The sequence below is a fragment of the Vanellus vanellus genome (genome assembly GCF_965231255.1).
Source record: "Vanellus vanellus genome assembly, chromosome: 14".
Lineage (NCBI taxonomy): Eukaryota > Metazoa > Chordata > Aves > Charadriiformes > Charadriidae > Vanellus > Vanellus vanellus.
In genome coordinates, this window is record NC_138919.1 from 12,962,949 (window position 1) to 12,982,441 (window position 19,493).

At 48.5% G+C, this 19,493-nt stretch overlaps 3 protein-coding genes across 3 annotated transcripts; 1 reads left to right on the forward strand and 2 right to left on the reverse strand.

Moving 5' to 3' along the window:
• Nucleotides 1-858: 858 nt before the first annotated feature.
• On the reverse strand, nt 859-12,426 carry TBL3 (transducin beta like 3). The gene is made up of 22 exons (XM_082490317.1): nt 12,363-12,426; nt 12,193-12,244; nt 12,012-12,104; nt 11,100-11,147; nt 10,659-10,800; nt 10,049-10,133; nt 9,397-9,564; nt 9,025-9,100; nt 8,493-8,589; nt 7,869-8,065; nt 7,369-7,510; nt 6,844-6,902; nt 6,201-6,304; nt 5,388-5,538; nt 5,017-5,247; nt 4,163-4,233; nt 3,420-3,576; nt 2,926-2,984; nt 2,326-2,429; nt 2,021-2,092; nt 1,419-1,577; nt 859-1,259 (listed from the first exon to the last, which is right to left on the reverse strand). The coding sequence occupies exons 1-22, from the start codon at nt 12,401-12,403 to the stop codon at nt 1,150-1,152; spliced, it is 2,418 nt and encodes an 805-aa protein (XP_082346443.1). The 5' UTR covers nt 12,404-12,426; the 3' UTR covers nt 859-1,149.
• A 1,304-nt stretch (nt 12,427-13,730) lies between these two features.
• On the forward strand, nt 13,731-17,007 carry RPS2 (ribosomal protein S2). The gene is made up of 7 exons (XM_082490473.1): nt 13,731-14,025; nt 14,226-14,315; nt 14,767-14,874; nt 15,495-15,668; nt 15,752-15,911; nt 16,439-16,530; nt 16,884-17,007. Exons 1-7 carry the CDS (start codon nt 13,870-13,872, stop codon nt 16,962-16,964), a joined length of 861 nt encoding a protein of 286 aa, XP_082346599.1. The 5' UTR covers nt 13,731-13,869; the 3' UTR covers nt 16,965-17,007.
• A 442-nt stretch (nt 17,008-17,449) lies between these two features.
• Nucleotides 17,450-19,386, reverse strand: NDUFB10 (NADH:ubiquinone oxidoreductase subunit B10). The gene is made up of 4 exons (XM_082490474.1): nt 19,162-19,386; nt 18,459-18,597; nt 17,976-18,115; nt 17,450-17,665 (listed from the first exon to the last, which is right to left on the reverse strand). Exons 1-4 carry the CDS (start codon nt 19,307-19,309, stop codon nt 17,565-17,567), a joined length of 528 nt encoding a protein of 175 aa, XP_082346600.1. The 5' UTR covers nt 19,310-19,386; the 3' UTR covers nt 17,450-17,564.
• Nucleotides 19,387-19,493: the final 107 nt, after the last annotated feature.

The following is a 19,493-nucleotide window of genomic DNA, read 5'->3' on the forward strand; positions in this document are numbered from 1 at the left end:
TGAACATCATTTATTTTACCACCTATTTTATATATATATATTTAAACTATTTTATTTTTGGCATTTGTTTAGGGTTTGAGGGGGTATTGTTTTGGGTTTTTTTAAATGTTAGATCAAGTTGGGTAGCGGAGGACTGGCCATCAAATATAGGAATTGGCTGGATCTGCTGAATGACTGTGAGTCCAAAAAAAACCTGTTGGCTAGGAACCTCATCTCTGATGGTTCCCTACAGAGATGTCTGTGCAGGCTCAGAAACAAAAATGGTAGTAGTACAGCTTGTTTCCCAACTGGGCAAGGGAGCCAGAGCTCATTTTTATGAGCACAATATTCCCCTTTCAAGGGGGTCTGATAGTTACTGAAACTCACAGCAATTCTCATCCTAAACTCACTTGCTAGAATTGAGTTAGAAAAATAGTTGTAGGAAAACTTAGACTTTTATATAGATTGCTACCTTTAATTTTAGTTATTCTCCCAGGTGTCTGTTAATTTTTTTTAAACAAGCTTTTTATGCAACTTGTGAGGTGTTTATGTTGTTCTAAATTTTATACATTTTTATTACATTTATTTTAGAGACTAAAATAAAATACACATAAAAACCTATGAAGACTGTGTGTTTTTTATACTTCAAAAATTTGCTAGCTGGGGAATTAAAATTGCAGTTATCTCCCTCCCAGGCACTAACATTCAGGACAGGCACAGGTGAGAGACCTGCCTTGGCCCAGGCTGCAGTTTGCCCAAGCAAAGAAAATATTCAATGACACATCACTGATGAATACACGCTGCCTAGCTGGGCTTTGGGATACAATCGACATTGCCAGTAGTGTCTTCCAACTCCAGAAAGTCTTTAAATCCCCAGTAAAGACCAAATGCTTGTTCAGAGCCAGGTTCTGCCTTTTCTCCAAACTAACTGCCGTTTGAGTGTCTGGGCCTGAAAATTCAGGGTGTGAAAACAGAAAGGGAAACCACAGCTTGGCCAAAGGAACAACCCCTTCCCCTCACTGAGCCCCAAGAAGACTGAATGCTGAACTTGTTTTAGAAATTCAAACTTTAAAATTTTATTATAAAATACAGGAATAGTCCAGTTGCCATACCTGGTGGGAAGGCAGTTCAGACTCTCCCCTCCGGTAAGGGCAACTGGTGGGAGGAGGGTCACGAAGTCATGTCCTCCTGGGCTGCATCAGCCAGCCTCATGTTTTGAAACATGAAATCAATAAACATGGAGGCCTGTAGCAATCGGCTCAGTCTCTGAAAATGGCGCTCTGCAAAGACAGAAATGCAATGATTAGCATCACGGGAGAGAAACCTCACCAGAATGGAGCGCAAAAATCTCCCCTCTCTTTAGACCAAGGCAAACAGGGAAGATTCACAAGACAGGAGGAGATGTCAGGCTCGCAGCCCGTCCCTGCAGCGTGACTCACCGGTGTAAGGCAGCAGGGACTCCACAACAGATTTAATGCCCGAGTACTGCAGGAGGCTGTCCGGTGCTTCGTGCTTCAAAAGGGTTTCAATGACAGCTTGGGCCTCATGGCAGTTTCGAGAGTTCGTATTCCACGTCACCAAGAACGCTAACACCGCCTCTACGGAGGAAGGACAGTTTTATAGGTCAGCCGTGCCACGGGCGCTGGCACACAGGAGACGCAAAGTTAGACAGCATCTCTTCTGTCTTACAGAGGGGTTCAACTCCCACACACCGCGACTGACGAGCCCAGAGGGGCAGAACAACTATGCACAGAACCATTTCTTGAGCTATCTCAGGAACATCCTAAACAAAGGGGTGGTAAGGCCAGGCAAAGCCACGCGCACACAAAGCCATTCACACAAGCTCAGCGCAGCTGCTGGTGTGCACCGTGAGTAGCACCGTAACAAAGAAGCTGACCTTGGGCACCAGTCCTGCTTCAGTGTGGTGGGAACTCAGTGGTAAATGCTGAGTCTAGAGCGATTCTTCTCCTTTTAATTTTGGTTGAGTAAACAAGACCCTAACCTGAATGGTTTTACCACTTTAAACCATGTTGCAACAAACCTTTCTGATCCTTCCGCAGCCGAACAATGTTCTCTTCCAAGTGCTTCCTCCCATCAGTTTCCTTGAGGATGGCTGCAGAAAAGAGAAATTAAGAGTCCATGCATGGCCCAGCCCATGCACCTATGGGCTGAGAGCAGGGAGACCATTTGTTATCGGGGGTGATTTCACTTAGGAAAATGGGAGTCATCAAAGGGAAAACTGAGACTTTCAGCCAATTAGACTTTCTAGTCTTTGTCTACCTGGAAGAGATGCTCTGGAAAGCAGAGAGGGCAGAAAAAGGCCTTCAGAGCACAACGTGGACTCACCTTTGACCACCATTAACACTGTGTGCGGCCGATCCAGAGAGATTGCCAACCCTAAAGCTTTGAGATATCTTTTCTCATGAAGCAGGTTAGAAAGCTCTTGCTCCCTGGAAAACAAATCACAGTCAAGTAATCGAGACAAATATTTGGTTGGTGGAAAAAAACACTATACAGGAAGAAGCAGATTTGGCAATAATAGCGTGCAGAAGTTTAATGCCAAGAAGTTAACACCGCTTGCCAATGAATGCTTCAGTGCCCTCATTGTGCAGATAATTACTGTGGCACGTTCAAGGGCTCCCTGAACTACTCAGTGCTGGCTGAAGCAGGAGTAAGTGAAAGTAGGTTTTGGCAGTTTGACTTTGCTTATCTTAGCAGTGCATAAACAAGAAACTAATCAATTGTCAAGCTGACAGTATTATAGCAAGGCTTTGCAGGAACTAAAAATAAACTACAAAGAAGAAGAGACTACTGTGCCTCAACAGCCTCTAAATAGCTAAATGATGTAATATTCGGATTAGATGGAGCTGGATGGCTCTAGGTGGGGACAGTTTCACTGGACAGGGGTTGCCTTTCACAGATCAATATTGCACAGGATCAACTTACTTCATAATCTGCTCCTCCTGTTTAGCTTGTGCCTCTTTCTCTTCAATTTCAGTGACATCCTATTAAAAAAAAAAAAAACAGAATATAACTTTGTTAAATCTTGCTTTAATAGAGATTGATTTTTATTTAGCCATCAGGTGATTAGGAGACCAGATTTTGCAGCAAGATCTCTAGGTCAAGTAATTTAAGCGTTAAATCCAGCAACTTGCAACTTCCCTCCAAACCACCTTTGGAACACCAGCACTGGGCAGGCTGCTAAGGACCATCTGCTGTTCTTTTTACATCAACTAGGGAAATACAGCGTGGCCAAAAAAAACCCCACCAACCCCCAAACCCCAAGATATGCCTTACAGACCCAATTTCAAAGTGCAGAAAATAAGGAGAGCACATGTCATGTTAGAACAGTGACGAACAAGCCCCTGGGATTCTGAGCTCTCCAACTGCATTCTGATTTCTAACCCAAAGAGGAAACCCAGAAAGACGCCGTACTGTACCTTCCACAGCGTGATGCAGGAGTCACTGGATGCTGTCACAACCATATCGTCTTGCTTGTTAGAGTGAAGACCCCAGATTTTATCTTCATGACCATCTAATGTTTTCACACACTCATTTGTTTTAATTGTCCAGAGTTTTAAGAGACCATCAGAACCGCTTTTGGAAGAGAAAGAAACAACAAACTTCACTCAGAGAATCACTGGATAGATCCATTCTCACTCTGCCCCACCTCAAACATCAGATAAACTTGTCTCATTCCAATGCCTTTCAAACAGGAACAGAATTAACCAAAAATGTAAAAGGAGCTTAAGAATTTCAAACAAGTAGTTGCCAGTACTACCAGCATTCCTTCAGGCAGTTCCTTCTTGGGAAATCCTATTACCTATGTTTCCTCATACGCTCTGGTGGTGTTTCCAGGTACCAAAAACTGTTTCGCTCTGGCTGCTTTGCCCTCAGCAAAGGCAGTAGGGTGAGGTGCACCCTTAGCTCTGCCTAACTATAGTGTACGTCACCAACCCAACAATTCACAGCAGCTGACTAGAATCCACAGCATAACTGGAGAAGAGGAAGGTAAGTTAGCCCCTGCAGAAAGCTTGGCCTAAACATGGCATCTTCCTATCAGTCTTTCCAAAACTAAATCCACTGCACAAGGCTCTTCTCTCTTGCAGCTGATATCAGCTAAGAGATTTCTCTTCTGATTAGGTTTGACGTCTTCCTCTAGACTCCTGGTGTAGGTACTCACCTGCTGAGCAGTTGTGTTCCTCGGCTCACAAAAATGATCTTCAGTACAGAGGCATCATGACCTTCAAAGGTCTGGAAAACAGCAAGGATGCTCGGAAGTGTTAGAGTTGTTGCCAGGCCTTTCGAGAAAGCCCTCTTTTGAGAGGATAATATTAACTCCTAAAGCCCAAATAGGTAAGTTCCAAAAAGCAGCCTCTATCCTTGGGACTTTTACTATAGGTTAAAAGGGCAGTAGAAAATGATTTGTCCCCATACAATTTCTTCAAACCAGCCTGCTTAAAATTGTTGCTCAAGGTCATATTGCAAATGGTCTGAATGGTGAGGCCAACTGCACAGGCTATCTCCCCAAAAGGTTGAATCCCCTGCCGCTGCATGAAGCGCCCGTTCAGTGAGGTAACACTGCTGGGCAGAACACAGGACAGAGCACCAATTGCCTTCTCATGGTCTAGTGAGACACTACTGGACTGGAAAGATAGTTCTTTTATGAAGAGAGAGCTCGAAATTTAAATGTGTGTTTTTCCTTCATGGACACAGCTGTGTCAGACAAAGGCAGCTTTCCTTCAATAGCATGAATGTGCTTTTCCCCTATCATCAACCATGTTGCTCACTGGTTGGCTAGAAAAGAAAGATCACTCGAGTACTGGGCAGATGCTCTTGCCCCGGAGCTTTGCATGTGGCTTACACATCCAAGATCTTGGAGAACAAGGCCACACCTGGATAGATCTTCCTTCAGCATGGCCACATTGCTACATTTCAGCTGCACTGACTAGTACATACTTTTTTGAAACAGCCTTAATCAAGCCCTGTAGCACACAAGGGTTGCCTGGAGCAAGGGGCAGTCTGAGTTCTCATTACCTTCAGACAGCTGAAGTCCCGAAGACCCCAAAGCTTCAGGGTCCCATCTGCTGAAGAAGTGGCCAAGATCTGATCCACTGGGGAGAACTGCACACACCAGATTCCACGCTTATGTCCAGTGAAGACACCCAACAAAGAGCAATCAGAACAGGACCACAGCTTGGCCAGCCGATCCTGCGAGCCTGTGGCAATGAGCCTGTCGTTCGGAGAAACTGCCACGCTGTTTATGTCCTAGAGAAGTCACACAAGCACAGAAAGTGCAAAGCAGTTTAAGTCTTTGCTCTAGCTGTCAGACAGGCAATAAATGTAGGGTACAACACAGGAAAGATTTAAGTACTAAAAGCATGTTCTCATGTCAGGTGAAGCTCTACCTTGTTATGACCCCTCTCAGTCACTTTTGCATGAAGGGTTTCTGGACTGGAGATCAAGACTGCTTTTGTTTTGGAAGTTAGGGATTCCGGGATATTCCAGATCTTAATTGTGCAGTCCTGGCTGCTGGTTACTATGAAGCTTTCTTTCAGTCTGAAAGGAATAAAAACGTCAAGTGTAAGGAAGCAAAAGAATGGCTTCCCCTGCACTGAAAAAAGCCTGCGCCTCCCCCACCGGGATCTACACACATTCAGTCACTCTGTTGGGATGCGACACAAAGTGCTTTAATGTTTTTTCAAGCTGTGTTTCACTTTACTTAGGTCCCTGGGATAGCCTCCAACAATTCAGACATTAGGCAAGAGCACTGCTCACTCTCTTCATTTACAAAGGTACACTGAAGCTCTTGAACAGGCAAGCTGGGCTTCCAGACTGTTAGGCAGCATGAAGAAAGGAGAAGAGCTGACAAACAGACATGCTATTCATGCAAACACCTTCACAGACACATTCCCTTCACTCCCCAACCCTTCTCTCCAGATCACTCAAGCTTTATCTGGCAACTTATCCAGCTGCTGCTCTGTAAGGCAAATGTGAGTTAGATTAGCAAACTTTACAACTTAAGGATAGACAGCTGCGCATTAAAAAAAAAAAAAAAAATAAATCCTTCCTTCAAACTCAAAGCACCATGACAAGAGGGACCAAGAATGAGAGACAGCAAGGCTCAGAGGCAGGCATCCACCGAAACATTCAGCCTGAGGATCAGCAAAGCAGCCGTGACTCATGCTTGCAAAGGTAAACCCTCGTCTGTTTTTTATTACCTTGAGCAAGAGACAGCGCCTACCCCATGCGCATGACCCAATCCTTGGGCAACACAGATCACCCTTCCATCTTTGGTCATCCGCCAGACTCGAAGGCTTTTGTCCTGTAATGGGAGAGGACATAAACTGCTGTGTGTTTTTTCGACAAGCGATCAGCTCCCCATGCGCTCACCACATCCGCGAACCTGACTATTCAATTCTCAAGCTTGAACCTTTGCAGACATTCGTCAGAGCGGGTGAGGGCACACACAGCCAGACACGGTGCACGGTGCACTGCAGCCTGGGATTCCAGCACAGAGGTTTATTTCTGGCTGTATCAGGGCAGTTGGCACCCTTTCTTACGGCAGTTTTTATGCACAGCTCCCCATCAGTCTCACACTAATGACATCTCTGAACTCTAATGCAAGTGCAAGACACTTGGAGAATGAAACATCTCCTTTTAGGCTAATAAAATACAATCAATCATGTTTCCCCAGGGACAACACTAAAAATGGGTAGTGGAAGAACCTTATACTTGGGGGATATAGCAGGCAGGAATTCTGTCTGAACTAAAGCCCTTTCTGGATCTCCAAAAAGAATACAAGTCTGTCCATAAAGATCACTAGAAATGAACAGTTTCATTAAATGAAGAAAACTAACACACCTTAGCACAGCTGACAAACATCATGCCTTTTCTGAAGACATCCAAAGCGAGAATTGTTTCTAAACGGAAGAAGAAAAATCAGCTGGATGCAAAGGAGTACTGATATCAGACAACAGAAATGCATGAATTAATGAGTCCACTGCTTACTGACTGGGGGACGGGTTTGGGACACTCAGGAACATACCTACACTCACTGCAGAGTGACTGACTGCTTACGGCATTGGTGCGAGTCTGTCACTTGCAGCCACAAAACTGCATTCAGAGTTCGCACTCAGCTACCAATTTAAATTGATCTCACTGTTAGTGAAAGGGACTGAACTGACAGACCTGGAAAAAGTAAATGAGTGTTTGCAAAATCAGGACAGCATAATACATACTTTCTCCACACAGCTCCAAAACTTGTTGTGATGCTGTTCCAGAGAGAATTCAAGGACTCTAGTCTCCACATAAGAGCTGTGAGAGAAGCTGGATAGAGAAATACTTTCACATCTCCCACCAACCCACATCAGAGTTGACCACACACACCTGTGTGACCATAGAGGATCTGGCAGTGTGACGTTGCCAGTTCAAACACTTTCAGCTGAGGGCTGTTGGTAGCCACAACAATGTGGGAATCGCCAGGTCCAAGGAATTTCACATCCAGAACCTCATCATTGTAACCTGCAAGCTGAAGATGGCAAAACAAACAGTTTAATAGGGAAAAGTCAGCTGGTCCGAGAAGTACTGAATGCCACCATGCTCAGTGAGGCTGCATTACTGTTACTTTTCATTTAATACTGCACGTAAAACTCTTAGACATAAGCTGGAGCGCAGGAGGGATTTTTGGCTAGGCCTGCTCTGCTTTCTTGTTCTATGTTTGCGTCTGTCCAATATTCCTCCAAAAAATCTCACCAGTGAGATTATGGTTTGTGACCAAGGACCAGTTCAAGAACAGGCAGGAGAGGAGGGCAAAGCTTTCACCAGGAACAGAGTTGATCCTAAAGTATGGATAAAGGAAGAGGAAAAGGGAGGCTGAGGGTTGTTACCTGTTTCCTAAGCTGAAGAGTTTGAGCATCATATAAAACAATGTTGTGTTCAACGGACACTGTGACAATCTCATTTCTCTCAGGCACAAGCATGCACTGGGTGAGACTGCGCTCGCTGGCCTCCTCCTTCGACTCAAAGGGCACAGGCTGGGTGTACACACAAGCAGCTGTAGCAACTTCCCAAACTTTCAGGATGCCTAACAAAAATGATGATATGAATGATCCATCAGAGCCACTGTTTTAGACAGCGATTGTCCAAAGAATATAAAACAAACTCTGGCTTTGCCTACTGGGAAAAGCTACACTGCTTAAAGGCAAGACTGTGAAGAGATCCAGTCACAGTGGCAGGAAGGGCCACAAAGTTTTTCTTCTCCAGCCCAAATCAAACTTTTTTGTAGTTTGAAGACATACATAGTTAAAGCTCCACAGCATGCCTGATCAATCCTGCTCATCCACTGCTGTCAGAGGAACTCAGAATCAGGCTCTGCTCTCCAGCCCTCAGAGTTCAGCCCAAGGCTTCTGCCACACAAAAACCAACCATCCCAGGGATAATGGCAGTGCATTGTCTTAAGTACAGCCCTTCCTCAGCCTCCAAATCTGGCAGCGACATGCCAGGACGCTCACCTTTGCTACCAGCTGTGACAAAGTGCAACCCTTGTTTCTTCACACCCAGTTGAGAGAAATCTCCCTTTTCAGGTAACAAGATGGCAGTTTCCACGCTCTGCAAGAGAGTTGGCCAAACACCAGCTGAGTGCAAGGGACTGGAATCCCATTTCAGCAACCAGTTCACTAGCGCCAACAGGCGCACACACACACACTCCCCACACTCCACTGCCCCAGACTGCATGGCTACCGAGGACAGGCAGGCAGACACAATGTGAGAACAATGTTTTTCCATGACTGTCCTTCCTTCCTTCTCCAGCACTGGGGCACTGGAGGCATAGATTTCCTCAAGCTGCCCAGATGTGACCACACCAGGCAAGGAGAGAAAGAAAATAAACAGCTTTAGACACAGAGTTTTAAGGCCTCTGGAAAGTAAAAGGAAGAGAAACACGATTTCACGATATATAAGAATATAAAAAGGGAGAGGTACCACACAAACTGTGACATAGAAACTACAAAGGATCTCAAAGGAATAAATGAAATGTAATTTCACCTCATAGACAGGGACGGTTCGTTTACTTTCTCTGGTTTTCAGGTCCCACACCATGCAGATTTTATCACGGCCAGAACTGCAAGTTAAAAGAGCAGTTCCAGTGTTAAATCCATTCAACTCAGGCTCTGAGTGCAAATTTGGAATTGTGGGAAGAGGCCCATATGAAAGAAGGCGGCAGCCTTCCATGTGACAGCATGGTATATTGCCAGAAACACAAGTACTGACACCCTCAGTCACTCGCTTGTGTAGTCAAGCAGAGACTGAATGCTTGTAGCAGTCCTTCCCCTCACAGGACAACCTACAGAAAGACCCGGTCTCTGGCAGAAGGCAGGGTGAACGGGAGAGAAAGGCTAAGCCTCTGCAAGTTTTTACCTAATGAGCGTATTTCCATCTGCAAATGCCAGTGAGGTGACAGCACTGAAGTGGCCGTCCAGCATAGCAACACACTTGCTGGAATTCAGGTCCCAGATGCGGATTTTGTAGTCAATTGAGGAGGAGAAGAGTTGCAAACGGGAGATATCAGGGTGGAACTCAACAAGGCTAGACAGAAGGAGATGCACTTGAACAGGACAGGAATAAACTATATGGCATGCTGATGTTAGCCCAACATTTAAATAAATACACATTCTACACAAAGAGTACAACAGATCAACTAACATGAATTTATAAGAGGACTTGGTAAGACTTCATTCCTCTGCCACCCACCAGAAAAAGTTACAACTGATCTTTGCCAGTCTTTCTATGTTCTTGATGTACATAAGTTAGTAAGCACAGATATTCCATTTAGATCCCAGCCCAGCCCAAACCACGACACAAATTTATTGATCAAAGTTTCTCCTCTCTGGACTAAATTCACTCATAGCCCTGCTCCTTCATTAGACATTTCAAAAATCAGGGAACAGAAGAGCCCAGAACCTGCTCAAAATGGGCCTTTACATTTCATTAACTGAAGACATTTCACATCAGTCCCCGTGTCCAAGCATCACACTAATGCCAGTGACTGGCAAATATGACTCGTCCTTACTGTACAACTCCTGAAGATCCTTTTAGGTTGTGTGTGCAGTACTGTTTGACCATATCCCAGATCTTAATGGTGCTGTCACAGCCACCTGGGAAAAGAAGGGCATATAAGAATGAACTACAGAGGAGAGACACACCAGACGGCCAACATATCAGCAACTGTAAAATTTCATGGGTTGCAAAGGCAGCACAAAGAAAAATGAATCTGATAACAACCTCCCACACCAAGAGAAGACCACAGAGCACCTTACGCTTTCAGAGAGCTGGGCAAAACCTGACTGCTCACAGACAAGAACCCTGAAGTACAACTGTTACAGGTCATGCCTGTCCTCTTCCATCTCCAAGAGCCCCAGTTTTACACTAGGATAACTACACCACCCTGTTGCATAGGTCTGATTTTTATCACTATTTTACTAAGCATATTTTAGATAGAACACTAAAAGGATCCCTTGTTATCTGTCAAGACACCACTCTATCTAAGTAAAACCTCTTCTGATTGTGTCTGAATTCAGGAGATCACTACCTCAGGCTGTGTCCATCTGAGCTAAATCATTCAAAAGCAGAAGGGCCACTCAATATCATTCCCGTCGCGTGACACTGAAACAGGGTTGTACCTGTGGCTAACAATGTTGAAGTAGAGTCAAAGGCCATGCTAGCAACCGGTGCTATGTGCACAGCTTTCCATGTGCGAACGCACTTGTTCTCTCGCCAATTCCACTGCTTCAGCAACAGGGCTCGGCTCCCTGTCACCAGGATCTATGCAAGAGCAAGGTGAAGGAAACATCGTTAACTACCAATTAGATTTCAATTTCTTTCAGTGCCCACAGGCAAAATGGAGAAATGACAGTTGCTATGAAACTCTTGAAGCTCAGTCTCTCAGCATTCCTTTGCCGGATTTGAAGCCAGAAGGGGGGACAGATGGAAGTGCCTGAGAAGATTCTGCAGAGATGTCTGGAAATGCAGGGTGCCTCCAGGTGGAGCAACCTTCAGTGTTCACTAGCTTTTATCAGGAGGCCATCAGGAGGAGCACAGAAAACCACAAAGCAAACACATACCTCATCATCGGGGCTAAGAACAAATGAACTAATATCCTCTTCGTCATCCTATAAAAATGAAAGGAAAAAACGCAGTTAAGCCCCCTGTAGAGTGGTGTGCTCTGAGAGCTCCCTTCTCTATGTGCTTCTGCTGACACTGAGCGCACCCAGCAGCTCCTAGTTGTGCTCAAGGACAACACAAATAAGATCAGTCTGTGTTTAGAGCAATTCCCATCCTACCGTCCACTTCTTGCTCTTGGGAGCTTTAGAATAACATTTGGTGAGAGCAGAAAAATGCCCCAAGAGCCTTGGAAAACCCTCAGCAGTTTCACCACAGAATCACAGAATCTCCTAGATTGGAAAAGACCTGTAAGATCATCTAGTCCAATCATTAAAGTAACACTGACAAGCCCACCAGTCAAGAGACACTGGATCTCATAGAATGGTTTGGGTTAGAAGGGACTTTAAAGATCACCCAGTTCCAACCCACCTGCCATGGGCAGGGACACCTTCCACTAGAGCAGGGTTCTCAAAGCCCCGTCCGACCTGACCTTGAACACCTCCAGGGACAGGCTATCTACTACCTCTCTGGGCAAGCTGTTCCAGTGTCTCACCACACTCGGAGTGAAAAATTTCTTCCTAGTATCTAATCTAAATCTCCCTTCTTCCAGTTTGAAGTCATTACCCCTCGTCCTATCGCTACATGCCCTTGTAAAAAGCCCCTCCTCATCTTTGCTGTAGCCCAGCAGGTTCTGAAAGGGGCTATAAAGTCTCCCTGGAGCCTTCTCTTCTCCAGGCTGCACAACCCCAACTCCCTCGCCTGTCCTCACAGCAGAGGGGCTCCAGCCCTCGCAGCATCTTCTTGGCCTCCTCTGGACCCGCTCCAACAGGTCCACGTCCTTCTCCTGCTGAGCACAAGCACAATCTCCTCACCTGCTGGAGGCTGTGGAGGGCTCCCGTTTCTATATCGATGACGTTTAGTTTGTTCCCACAGGGGCAGAACATGAACTTTCCATCGCTGTTTATCTGGAGAAACGGGAACGGAAACCGGGAACGTTACGGAGCTGGGAGACGGGATATTCATGCCCAAACCTGCCCCTCGCTGTCTCAGTACCTGGACTCGCCCTCCTTTGTAGAAAGGTTCGATTTTCCTCGACACGGCGTAGCTGTAAGGGAAAGAGAGAGACGCGGACCGGCGGTTAAACGACAACCGCGGCGGCCTGCGAGCTCCCGGGGCAGCGCCGCCACTCGGACCCGAGCCCGGCCATCCCGGCCGCTCCTCACTTGCTCTTGAAGCGCACGGGGCTGGCGGCAGCCGCCTCCATCTCTCAAACCGCCGGGGTCCTCGTGCCGGCCGCTTCCGGCGCTCTCGGTTGCTACGGCGCCACTTCCGGCGCAGAGAAGTGACGCGCGGAGCTACGCTAAGGAGGAGACGCCGCGCCCGCCATCTTTGGTGTGGGTAGCGGGCGGCCCCCGCACACCTCCGCGGCCCCGGGGACGCAGCAGCCGGTACCGCCGGGCCCGGCGGAGCCCCCACATCGCCGCCCAGCGCTCCGAAGCTTCTTCCAGCAGCCTCTTCCCTCCCTGCCCCAAGGAAGCGACTTCCAACCTCCAACCACAGGAAAGTGGGATTTTTTAAGACAACAGAAACGACAAATAGAGACTTGACAAACGAGCTTTCAAATAATTCATCTTTTATTGCACATAAACCTACGTAAGTGAATAATTTCAAAGCGTTCCAGCTGTGAGTACTTTATCATCGCCCGGTACAGCATCCCCTTTGCTATGCACGGCTCAGCTTCATGAACAGCGAAGGCTTAATAATCGCTCTGAAGGTGTCAGACACTCACTACGGCGCCGCACTCGGCGGGGCCCGCAGCTCCCACGCGGGAAGGCAGGGCGGAGCTCAGCAGCGTAGGCAGGGCAGCCTCACGCCCAGCACCACCGTCCGTCCGGGGCGGCCGCGCTCAGCACCTGCTGGCAGAGGAAAAGTTAACTCTGAGAAACAGCCATTACCTCAGCACGCGTTATTCCTCGGTATCCGCTCAGTGCGGGGGTTATAGGAACATGGGTTTCACTCCCCACGCATCACCGTGGGCAATAAGCTTTATGTTCCCTATGCTGTCGGCACAGTTATCTCACCAGGGGCCACAAGAGACCCCAAGTGATTTTCAGACCGCGCCTGTAGGTAAAGCGGCCCCCCGAAGTCCCCCTCCCCCACCAGCACGCCACCCGGCTCAGGCAGCGCCGTAACCGCACCCCAACACGTTTTTTTTTTTTTAATGCTCAAGAAGTGCAGAACGCAGGAGACACCACGTACCCCGAACCCACCACACCTACCTCCAGCTCGCTAAGCACTGAAAGCAACGCGCGTGCGCGCCCTCTAATATACTGAGAACGGGCGCATGCGCACGGCTGCCAACGGGTCTACTCGCCCCACACCCTGTATAAGTCAGCGGACGGCGCCGCTCGGCACCGAAGTGTATTCGTCATTCAGCGCGCGGGGCTCGCCTAGCCGGGTGGTGCTCTCGCGAGACCTGGGAGTATAAATAGCGAGCGGCGGGGGGGTGAGGCCTTCTACTCTAAGAGATCACGTAAGTGGTGGAGGTGTGCGGGCGGGATGGCGCCGGTGCAGCGGAGGGGCCTGGGTTCCATCCGCGCCCATCGGGACCTCCGGTGGCGCGGGGGCAGCCGTGCCCGGCCGTATCGGCCGCCTCTGGGCTCTGCCGCCGTGCCGCCGTTACCCGCCGCGGCGGTATCCCGGCTAACGCGCCCCTCTCTGCTCTAGCAAATGGCGGACGACGCCGGTGCTGCGGGAGGTGCAGGAGCGGCCCGAGGGGGCTTCCGTGGCGGCTTCGGGACCGGGCTGCGAGGCCGCGGGCGCGGCCGCGGTAGGGGCCGAGGGAGAGGCCGCGGGGCTCGTGGAGGCAAGGCTGAAGATAAGGAAGTAAGTGGTTCCCGGGGCCGGAGGGGGCTGGACGGGCTGTGAGGGGCCGTCCCGGGTGGTGGGGACGGCGGTGGAGCTGAGCTCCGCGAGGGGCCGCGTCTGCTGCCATGCCGAAAGCTGGAGCGGAAAGCGAGCCGGTTCCCTTGGGATGCTGTCAGCTGGTGCCGCCGCTGACCCTTTTCCACGCATTTCTTTGCTAGTGGATTCCTGTCACCAAGCTTGGTCGCCTGGTCAAGGATATGAAGATCAAGTCTCTTGAGGAGATCTATCTCTTCTCACTTCCAATCAAGGTAGGCTTCTGTGAACGCTGAAATAACGTGCAGCAGAGTCTTAATTTGAAATGCGGCGTTTGCTGTAGTTGTGTTTGTTGCTTGGGATGCTTGGGTAAAGCGTGTTCGAGTTAAAGGCATAAGCCAACCGAAGCTGAGCACTGATGCAGTCGCTTGTAGTAAAGCGTGGTGGGTTTTGTGTGTTGCAGTGTGCCTTGTGTGGAGATGGCAGCATGTTGCCTAAGTGTGTCTGTAACAGTTCTGCTCAGTGATGGGAAAAAATGAAAGTTTATTTGCTATGTTGCTATTCTGGCAAGGTAGAATAAGTTTACGATGGCAAAACTTGACATACATAAGTACCTATTACTTAGAATACATGTGTATGTGATTGTTGAAATTGAATTGTAGGAACCTTACTAACTGTGTTTATTTAAGAAGCGTGGCCTTGTGAATAAACGATTGACTCTTGCAGGAATCAGAGATCATCGATTTCTTCCTGGGGTCTTCTCTGAAGGACGAGGTTTTGAAGATCATGCCTGTCCAGAAGCAGACTCGTGCTGGTCAGCGTACCAGGTTTAAGGTAGCCTTTTTCTTCTGCTTTCTCACATGGTAAATTTTGTTTGTGTTGTCTGCTGCTTTTTTGGTATCATATTGATAAATTAGTTCAAATACCTTTATTTTCTTCTGCAGTATCTAGTAAGTATTTTGATATGGAGATCTGCTTGTGTAGATTACCAAATTACTGTTTTAACTTTGAAAACATAGTAATATATTCAAGTGTTACTTGAAACAGCTTTAGCACAAGATTAAGTCACACTTGTGCAGTGTTGTTGGCTATTCAGGAACTATCATGGAGAAACAAGTTTTAGTTGTTATGAAGCAGTGATCTTTAAAAGTAATTAGGATGTCTGACCAGTATGAGGCTGTAGCAGCTAACTGAATCCCAGTTCTTCAGATGTAGATGTTTTTGACTGAAGGACAAGCTCTAAGGGGAAAAATGGGCTTCTTGAACTGTGAGCTCTGCTGTGCAAGTTTTAGCAGGTGGTGGTGTGATTTGTACTTGGAGGGAGCTGAGGCTTTGCTGCTGGGCACACACCTCGGGTTATCCTTGGTGAGGGACCCTGATGGACTTTTTCTGCTGAAAAAGTGTTCCCATGCAGCACAGCCACCACTGAAAACTTTTCTTTCTTTCAATTGTAGGCTTTTGTCGCAATCGGGGACTACAACGGCCATGTTGGTCTTGGTGTTAAATGCTCTAAAGAAGTTGCCACTGCTATTCGTGGGGCAATCATTTTGGCCAAATTATCTATCGTACCTGTACGACGAGGCTATTGGGGCAACAAGATCGGCAAACCGCACACGGTGCCTTGCAAGGTGAGAATGACTCGCTGGGCCTGGTCTCAGTAATTGTGCTGTGATGTGTTTTTTGGGAGCTGTAACCCAGTGTATTTGCGTAGGTCACTGGCCGGTGTGGATCTGTCCTGGTGCGTCTGATCCCAGCCCCCCGTGGTACAGGGATTGTGTCTGCCCCTGTCCCCAAGAAGCTGCTGATGATGGCTGGTATCGATGATTGTTACACCTCAGCCAGGGGCTGCACTGCCACTCTTGGCAACTTTGGTAAGCTTTAGGTTTTTGTGTTATAGTTTAGCTGTATGTATTGCCATTTTTGTCATTTGGGACATAACGTAGCCATTTCTATAGTATTTTTTAATCTGTGTTGAACCAAAAGGTTCCAGCAGAAGCAAAGACATCTGCTTATACCTTTTACAGTGCAGGTTAGTCCTGCTGTAGATGATCCTGAAGTTCTGTAAAAGTTAATTAGAAGAAATTGTGGGTTTATATGTGCATTGATTAAAAACAAACAAACAAACAAAAAAAAACAAAAAAAAAAAAAACAAAAAAAAAAAACAAAAAACACCACAAACCAAAAACTCTCCCAATCTGCGCGATTGCACTTGTTTGAAGTAGTGTAATTGTCGTAAATGGAGAGAGAAAGAAACTTGACTTTTGGGAGTATATCAGAGAGATCCTGCTATGGTCTCTCTGTTCCTTCCTAAATTCTACATTTTTTGGAGCTGTGTGGGTGTGTACTAGCGAGCAGGTTTCTGTAGCAGTGATGTGCAATGTTTGACTTCTGTCTGTAGCTAAAGCCACCTTCGATGCCATCTCCAAGACCTACAGTTATCTGACCCCTGACCTCTGGAAAGAGACTGTGTTCACCAAGTCTCCTTACCAGGTAAGAGCATTTCTGCATTTTGCAGCTCAAATCTTACCCTTCCTACCCTGTAAACTTCAGATGCTGTATCCAGAGTTTGTGATTTAGTAGTGGGAGAGTACTTGCAGTTAGAGTTGACTGTTGTGTAGCATGTGATTTTTCAGCATGCAGTTTTGAGTAATACTTGAAAATGGAATTTTGTGGACAAAGGAAATAGAAAGCTTTGAAATACTCAGTGAAAAAAGAAGTTGTAGCTGAACTACCCCAGCCAGCCCTCGCGTACGCACCTTGTTGGAAAGGGATGCAGTGCTGAGAAACCCGTGACAGTTGCTCAAGAAAATAAAACACTGCTTTTTTTTATATTTTTTTTGCAGGAGTTCACTGATCATCTGGCAAAGACCCACACCAGAGTCTCGGTGCAGAGAACCCAGGCAGCTGCCGTGGCAACGACTTAAGTGGGTTTTGTACAAGACAATAAAGTGATCAGTGAACAAGAAATTGTGATTGGTTTGACAGGATGGTTGATGCATTGCGCAGACGGATTAAATCTCTGCTGGGGATTTGAGTAGGTTCACGTCTGTGGGCCAGAGCCTGAACATCTGGTGAATGAAACAGTATGTTACGTTACACTGATCCTTGTTAATCGTGTATTAATCCTAAATGGGGTCTAGAACCAGCTCTGAAGATTATTTGCTGTCCTACAGCACGTAATCTTTACCCTAACTGAGGGAATTCTGTGCTGGGGCTGGGCAGAGCAGCACAGCATCTTTCTGTGGGGAGAGCCCCTGATGGGCAATGCCAGCTAAGGCAGCCAGGGGTGCCTGGAGCGAGGGGCTGACCGTGGTTCAGAGATGGTAACTATCTACTGGAATTCAGAGCTGAAAAGGGAAGAATTCTGTAAACGTTTCAGATCTCTTCAAAGAATGACTCTAGATTCTGGTTGTATGGCAGATACCTGGGTTGCACATTTATTGTAGAGGTCACCAGCGTTAGAGTTCAAAGATGCAACATGCACTATTCAATACAAGCACCACGGAGGTGCTAACCATTTAGATCTACTGAGACTCATTTGCTTGTGCCTTCCTCTCCTCCATCATCCTGTGCTTCTGCTTCATCAGGCACGTCCTTGCATTTCCGTGGACGCCAAGATCACCATCTAAAAAGAAAATAAATGTCTGAAGAGTGCCCTTCAGCACCTAAAAAGAAATAAGCCTCTGTTCCATGTGAAGCTGTGGCTGCCCCATCCCTGGATGTGTTCAAGGCCAGGTTGGATGGAGCTTTAAGCAACCTGGTCTAGCTAGAGGTGTCCCCTGCCTGTGGCAGGGGGGTTAGAACTAGGTGATCTTTAAAGTCCCTTCCAACCCAAACCATTCTATGATTCTAAGTCTGGGAAGTGGTTTAAGACCCACTTTCCCTGTGTGCCGTCACAGCCGCAGCAAAGGCATGCAGGCTGTTGCCATACTCACATTTGTCCTGGTATGCCTTGGTGACCTGTGCCAGCAGTTCCATCTCTTTGGCACAGTTCTGGAATTGGTTGGGTCCTTCCCTCTGCTTACACGCACCCAGCCTCTCCCGGATAATCTCCACTATTTCCTGATCAACCATCCTGCGGGAAAGATGATGATGGATGCAACTGCAGCTGAGATGACAGAAAAGCTAAACAAAGGGGTGACAACACCCTGTGGAAGGTCAGCTCTGGGTTTTTACAGGAGAGTGGTCTGTCCTGCAGCAGTGCTGTAGGAACCAGGCAGTGCAGGAGGATGTGTCCTAATGCCACCCTGCTCAGCTCAGGTGTGCTGCAGGGGACAGCAGCACTAAGAAATGGCTGTTCTGTAATGGGGTGTGCAAGAGGTGCTGCCTCAACATCCCAAACTCCAGGAAAATGCTGTAAGTTCAAGCTAACTGCAGCGGTTCCCAGGGCTGACTAACCAGAGCAGCGACAGCCATACCTGTCCCTCCTCCACTGCGCTTCAGCTTCAAAGTAGCAGAGGTAGTCGCCCTCCAGACACTCGCTCAGGTCAGGCACGCGGCGAAACTTCTGGTGATAGTAGTAGAACTTGTTCTTGGCTTGCTGGCGCTCGATCCACTCTGCAGTGACAGCCCCGTGGTCAGACACCCCCGGCTAGCGAGGGGCAACACAGCCCCAGCGCCTGCCATGGCCTCGCTGCCTGGTCCTGCTGCCGCCTTCCCGGGCTGCACCGCAGCAGTGGGCTCCACGCGTGTCTAGCTTGGTGTTCCCCATCCCTGTGTCCTTGTCTGTGTTCCATCTCCCTGTGTCTCTCCCAGTGTCCATGCTGTGTCCCATGTCTATCCCAGTGTCTGCGCTGTGACAATGTCCCCGTGTCTGTCCCAGCATACATGCTGTGTCCGTGTCCCATGCCCCTGTGTCTGTCCCAGTGCCCATGCTATGCCCTTGTCTGCGTCCGATGTCCCCGTGTCTGTCCCTGTGTCCTTGTCTGTCCCCCATCTCCCTGTGTGTCCCATCTCCCCGTCCCGCTGTCCGCGCGTCTTTGCCCCGTGCCTCTGAGTGTCCCCGGGCCATGCCGGGGCCCGGCTCCGGCAGCCGCTGCGCACCGCGGAGCGGCGCTAGCGAGGAGTGCCGGCCGCCCCGGGACGGCGGCGGGAGCGGGGAGGGGCTCGGCCCGCCGGTACCTCGGACGAAGGTGACGGGCGCGTCGACGACATAGTTGAAAGCGGTCTGCAAAAGGGCGACCGGGTTGGGCACCGACGTGGTCCTCTCGGAGACGGGGGTGCGGGTCGGCGGCACCTTGTACGCCTCCCAGTCACTGTCCTCCGGCATGACGGCGGCGGCGGCGGGCCCGGCGGGCGGCGCGGAGAAGATGGCGGCGCCCCTCACAACCCCCGTGGCGACGGCGGGGGACGCCGGGGTCAGAGGGCGCCGCTCTGCGCATGCTCCGCTGTGCCCGGTGCATGCTGGGAGTTGTAGTCCGTGTACCATCACCCCCCTCCCGCGGGGCCGGGCC